This window comes from Eriocheir sinensis, unplaced genomic scaffold (genome assembly GCF_024679095.1).
Source record: "Eriocheir sinensis breed Jianghai 21 unplaced genomic scaffold, ASM2467909v1 Scaffold709, whole genome shotgun sequence".
NCBI lineage: Eukaryota > Metazoa > Arthropoda > Malacostraca > Decapoda > Varunidae > Eriocheir > Eriocheir sinensis.
This window is the reverse complement of record NW_026112064.1, coordinates 227,501-233,805: the sequence shown is the minus strand read 5'-3', so window position 1 is coordinate 233,805 and position 6,305 is coordinate 227,501. Positions and strand designations below refer to the sequence as shown.

At 44.0% G+C, this 6,305-nt stretch overlaps 1 protein-coding gene across 1 annotated transcript in view; it reads left to right on the top strand.

The window, feature by feature from the left end:
- The first annotated feature begins 225 nt into the window (after nucleotides 1-225).
- LOC126994044 (trichohyalin-like) overlaps nucleotides 226-6,305 on the top strand; it is a 10,067-nt gene continuing 3,987 nt past the window's right edge. The window contains exons 1-6 of the mRNA XM_050853283.1: nucleotides 226-288; nucleotides 2,084-2,209; nucleotides 2,565-2,639; nucleotides 3,298-3,423; nucleotides 3,912-4,007; nucleotides 4,203-4,307. Of these exons, the coding sequence (XP_050709240.1) occupies nucleotides 226-288; nucleotides 2,084-2,209; nucleotides 2,565-2,639; nucleotides 3,298-3,423; nucleotides 3,912-4,007; nucleotides 4,203-4,307 (591 nt within the window). The remainder of the gene's footprint in view (nucleotides 289-2,083; nucleotides 2,210-2,564; nucleotides 2,640-3,297; nucleotides 3,424-3,911; nucleotides 4,008-4,202; nucleotides 4,308-6,305) is intronic.

The window sequence follows — 6,305 nt, the reverse complement described above, 5'->3', positions numbered from 1 at the left end:
ACACACACACCTGTCCACACACACACACATCACACACACCTGTCTCTATATCCACACACACACCTGTCTCCTATATCAACACACACCTGTCTCCTATATCTACACACACCTGTCTCCTATATCCACACACACGCCTGACATCAACACACACCTGTCTCCTATATCCACACACACCTGTCTCCTATATCCACACACACGCCTGACATCAACACACCTGCTTTCCAGATGCTGCTGCAAGAGACACAAACGAAGCTGAAGGCGATAGAGGAGGAGGTGAAGAAGACCCAGGTGAGAGAGAGAGAGAGAGAGAGAGAGAGAGAGAGAGAGAGAGAGATAGGATAGGTTAGGTTAGGTTAAGTTTAGGGTATCTTCAAACACATGACAGCCAGCACCTTATGGTATAAATCAACACAGAATGACCTCACTTTGTTGTATAGAAAGTCTCATTAGTAAGGAAGCATTCATGAGTTTTCTGAGTCAAGACCTATAGTGACTGTTTGGGGTTTTGTTAGGTTAGGTTAAGTTTAGGGAATTTTCAAACACATGACAGCCAGCACCTTATGGTATAAACCAATAAAGAATGACCTCACTTTGTTGTTTAGAAAGTCTCATTAATAAAGAAGTATTTTTAAGTTTTCTGAATCAAGACCTATATTGATTGTTTGGGGTTTTGTTAGGTTAGGTTAAGTTTAGGGTATCTTCAAACACATGATAGCCAGCACCTTATGGTATAAACCAATAAAGAATGACCTCACTTTGTTGTTTAGAAAGTCTCATTAATAAAGAAGTATTTTTAAGTTTTCTGAATCAAGACCTATATTGATTGTTTGGGGTTTTGTTAGGTTAGGTTAAGTTTAGGGTATCTTCAAACACATGATAGCCAGCACCTTATGGTATAAATCAACACAGAATGACCTCACTTTGTTGTATAGAAAGTCTCATTAGTAAGGAAGCATTCATGAGTTTTCTGAGTCAAGACCTATAGTGACTGTTTGGGGTTTTGTTAGGTTAAGTTTAGGGTATCTTCAAACACATGATAGCCAGCACCTTATGGTATAAATCAACAAAGAATGACCTCACTTTGTTGTATAGAAAGTCTCATTAGTAAGGAAGCATAGATGAATTTTCTGAGTCAAGACCTATAGTGACTGTTTGGGGCTTTGTTAGGTTAGGTTAAGTTTAGGGTATCTTCAAACACATGATAGCCAGCACCTTATGGTATAAATCAACAAAGAATGACCTCACTTTGTTGTATAGAAAGTCTCATTAGTAAGGAAGCATAGATGAATTTTCTGAGTCAAGACCTATAGTGACTGTTTGGGGTTTTGTTAGGTTAGGTTAGGTTAAGTTTAGGATATCTTCAAACACATGATAGCCAGCACCCTATGGTATAAATCAACACAGAATGACCTCACTTTGTTGTATAGAAAGTCTCATTAGTAAGGAAGCATAGATGAATTTTCTGAGTCAAGACCTATAGTGACTGTTTGGGGTTTTGTTAGGTTAGGTTAGGTTAAGTTTAGGGAATTTTCAAACACATGACAGCCAGCACCTTATGGTATAAACCAATAAAGAATGACCTCACTTTGTTGTTTAGAAAGTCTCATTAATAAAGAAGTATTTTTAAGTTTTCTGAATCAAGACCTATATTGATTGTTTGGGGTTTTGTTAGGTTAGGTTAAGTTTAGGGTATCCTCAAACACATGATAGCCAGCACCTTATGGTATAAATCAACACAGAATGACCTCACTTTGTTGTATAGAAAGTCTCATTAGTAAGGAAACATAGATGAATTTTCTGAGTCAAGACCTATAGTGACTGTTTGGGGTTTTGTTAGGTTAGGTTAGGTTAGGTTTAGGGTATCTTCAAACACATGATAACAAGCAACTTATTTTTCTTCTTTTTTCTCTTTTTTCTTTTCTTCTTCCTCCTCCTCCTCCTCCTCCTCCTCCTCCTCCTCCTTCTCTTTCTTAATTCCTCCCCTTCACATATTTCATTTTTCCTTCCATTTCAAATTTCTTCTCTACCCCTCCTCCTCCTCCTCCTCCTCCACCTCCTCCTCCTCCTCCTCTTCCTCCTCCAGGCCGCGCGGGAGGAGGTGGATGCCCGGGTTATCTCCCAAGCCCAGCAACTTCAGCAGATCCAGAACGACCTCCACCTATCCTCCACCAGAGAGAAGGAGATGAGGGAGGAGGTGGAGGCTATGAAGGTGAGGAGGAGGAGGAGGAAGGAAGATGGAGGAGAGAGACAGTGAGAGAGGGGGAAGGAAAAGGAAGAAAGAGGAAGAGGAGGAGGAGGAGGAGAAGAAAGGGAGAGGGAAAGTGTGTGTGTGTGTGTGTGTGTGTGTGTGTGTGTGTGTGTGTGTGTGTGTGTGCTGTCCCCTCCCCCCCCCTCCCCCTACATAATTAATACCTATTAGTACGCGGAATCGATGCCAGGGTCCAATGGAGTATAGGTCGGCGCCACGCAGCAAGCTCAAGCAGAAGGTGCGGTTAGGTTCACAGGAGCTGCCGTGTGTAGACTCCTTAGGTTTTTATGGTCTTATCTTCCTTTTCCTTCTGCAGGTTTTAATGAAGGAAGAGGAAGGGAAGAAGGAGGAGGAGATGAAGAAGATGAAGGAAGAAAATATAAGATTACAGGTAAGAAAGAAAGGAAGGAAGGAAGGAAGGAAGAAAGAAAGAAAGAAAGAAAGAAAGAAAGAAAGGAAGAAAGGAAGGAAAGAAAGAAAGAAGGAAAGAAAGAAAGAAAGGAAGGAAGGAAGAAAGAAAGAATTTATGAGTTAGAATGAATGAATTAGAGAGAGAGAGAGAGAGAGAGAGAGACTTGTATATGATTAAGTTTCTTTCAATATTTTCTTCATTTTACTTCTTTTCTTTCTTCCTCTTGTTTATTCTTTCTCTCCTCCTCCTCCTCCTCCTCCTTTTTCATTCTTCCTCTCCCTCCTTTCCATCTTCCTTTCCCTCCTCTCCCTTCCTCCTCTTCCTCCTTTCCTCCTCTTTCTCTCCCTCCTGTCCTTCCCTCTCTCCCTCCTTCCCTTCTTCCTCTTCCTCCTTTCCTCCTCTTTCTCTCCCTTCTTCCCTCCTTTCTCTCCCTTCTTTCCTTCCCTCTCTCCCTCCTTTCCCTTCTTTCTCTCCTCCTTCTTTCTCTCCCTCCTTCCCTTCTTCCTCCCCCTCCTTTCCTCCTCTTCTTCCTCCTCTCTTCTTCCATCTCTTCTTCTCCTCTTTCTAAAATATCTCCTTCACTTCTTCCCTCCTCCTCCTCCTCCTTCATCTCCTCCTCCTCCTCCTCTTCTTCCAGGCCGCGCGGGAGGAGGCGGATGCCCGGGTCATCTCCCAAGCCCAGCAACTTCAGCAGATCCAGAATGACCTCCACCTATCCTCCACTCGAGAGAAGGAGATGAGGGAGAATTTGGAGGTTATGAAGGTGAGGAGGAGGAGGAGGAGGAAGGAAGATGGAGGAGAGATGTTTTTGGAGGAGGAGGAGGAGAAGAGAAAGAAGAAAGGAGAGAGAGAGAGAGAGAGAGAGAGAGAGAGAGAGAGAGAGAGAATGAAAGTGTGTGTGTGTGTGTGTGTGTGTGTGTGTGTGTGTGTGTGTGTGTGTTTTGTATATTCCTTCGTCTTTTATTTATTTCCCTTTTCTCCTCCTCCTCCTCCTCCTCCTCCTCCTCCTCTTCCTCCTCCTCCTCCTCCTCTTCTTCTTCCTCCTCTATTCCTTTCCTTTCTTTTCCTTTTCTAATTTCCTTTTCTTTCTTTTTTCTTTCATATTCTCTCTCTCTCTCTCTCTCTCTCTCTCTCTCTCTCTCTCTCTCTCTCTCTCTCTCTCTCTCTCTCTCTCTCTCTCTCTCTCTCTCTCTCTCTCTCTCTCTCTCTCTCTCTCTCTATCTCTCTCTCTCTCTCTCTTCTCCCCAACAGGTTTTACTGAAGGAGGAAGAAGGGAAGAAGGAGGAGGAGGTGAGGAAGGTGAAGGAAGAGCTACAGAAGAAGGAAGAAGAGAACAAACGATTACAGGTGAGAGAGAGAGAGAGAGAGAGAGAGAGAGAGAGAGAGAGAGAGAGTTGTACAATATTAAGTTTCCTATATTTTCTCTATTTTTTCTTTTTCCTTATTTTACTTTCTTTCCTCATGTTTGTTTTCTCCTTTTTCCTCCTCCTCCTCCTCCTCCTCCTCCTCCTCCTCCTCCTCCAATTCTCCCTTCCTCCCCAGGCCTCCCTCCAGCGGGCCGAGACGGAGACGGCAGCAGCGCGAGGATTCAGGGACAGAACGCAGGAGAGACTGAAGGAGATGACCGCCAAAGTGGAGATGAGTGAGGTAAGGAGGAGGAAGGGATAGAGGAGATGAGTCGTATAGCCCAAATCACACTGCCTCTACGACCTACTGACGACCTCCCGACTTGAAAAACCGACTTACGACCATATTTCGACCGGTCGGTACGGAAGATCGCCGACCTCATTGCGACAGGACGCGTACTGGTCATCGACGGTGGGCATCTTGACCTGACTCCAAGTGTGAGGTCAAGGTGTGAGTCTTAACATGGTCGCCGTCCGGTCCCCGACTAAACTTCCCCCGGTAGCCGATCGGTCGTACGACTACTCGGCGACTTACGTGATCGGGAAGCGGTCGGTGTGAATCGTAGCATTTTGGGGTCGCAAGGTGGTCGTTAGCAGGTCGTAAAGGCAGTGTGACCAGGCCTTGCGTAGTCGTAGTATGAGAGAGGAGATTAGGAGGAGGGGGAGGAGGAGGAGGAGGAGGTATTTCTATAGACCAAGAGAGAAGAAGAAGAAGAAGAAAAAGAAGAAGAAGAAGAGGAGGAAAATGCATAATGTTGAGAAAGAGGAAATAAGATAAAGAAGAGGAAGAGGAGAAGGAGGAGGAAGAAAGAAGAGGAGGAAGAGGAGGAGGAAGAGGAGGAGAGAGAGAAAAAGAATGTAGAGAAAGAGAGAAGAGTTAAAGAAGAGGAGGAGGAGGAGGAGGAAGAAGAGGAAGAAAGAAGAAGAGAGGAAGAGGAGGAGGAGGAGGAGAATCTATAAATAAGAAATATATATAAAAAAAAAGCAACTAATTCTCTCTCTCTCTCTCTCTCTCTCTCTCTCTCTCTCTCTCTCTCTCTCTCTCTCTCTCTCTCTCTCTCTCTCTCTCTCTCTCTCTCTCTCTCTCTCTCAGGCAGTGGAGAGGAAACTAAGAGGAGAATTGGAGGAGATGAAGAAGAAGATTAATACGAAAGAGGAAGAGAGGAAGAAAGAGGAAGAGGGAAGAAGAGGAAGAGAAGAAGAGAGAAGAGAGAAAGAGAAGAAGGCAGAAGAAGAGAGAAGAAGAGAAATGGAGGAGATAGTGGAGAGAAAAAACGAGGAGATAGAGAAGTGGAGGAAAGAAGTGGAGGAGAAGGAGAGGAGGAGGAAGGAGGAGGAGGAGAGGAGGAGAGAGAAGGAGGAGGAGATAAAGAAGAGAGAGGGAGAGATAATCTTCCTCCGAGAAACTTTGGGAGAGAGAGATACCTCCATTTTGAACCTCCAGGTGAGAGAGAGAGAGAGAGAGAGAGAGAGAAAGAGAGAGAGAGAGAGAGATATGATTCCCCTATCTTTTAAATCCTCCTTTTTTTCCTCCACCTCCTCCTCCTCCTCCTCCTCCTCCTCCTGACCTTTTATGATCCTAGCAAGGTCATGCCACGTACACACACACACACACACACACACACACACACACACACACACACACACGCTCGCTTATTCCTGAGATAAGTTCCGGTAAAGAAAAAGAGAGAGAGAGAGAGAGAGAGAGCAATTCTATTAAACTGGATGAAAAGTTGAGAGAAAAGTGTGAAAAGAGAGAGAGAGAGAGAGAGAGAGAGAGAGAGAGTTGTGTATCTTTAGTATATCATTATTTTTACTTTTTTAATTTTTTGCCTTCCTTCCTTCCTCTCTATTTATTTTTCTCTTTTCTCTACATCTCTTTCTCTATATCCTCCGATAAGAACGTTGCCCTAAAAAACAGGCCTATAAGCTTAACATCAGTGGCAGGCAAAGTCCTTGAGAGGATTATCAGAGACGAACTTATCAATTTCCTGAAGAAAACAAAATAACTTCTGGCACGCAGCACGGTTTCCGAAATAAGCGTTCTTGTTTATCGAATTTACTGGACTTCTTTCACGGTATGTACGATAAAACACGTCCATTCAAGCTAGGCGATGCAGGACAGACATTGGTACGAGTTTCTTCGCTAACCGAGTCATCCGCCACTGGAACAATCTCCCCGCTGAAGTAGTAAATGCAAATAGCATCAACTCTTTTAAACAACGGTCTACCCATTCAA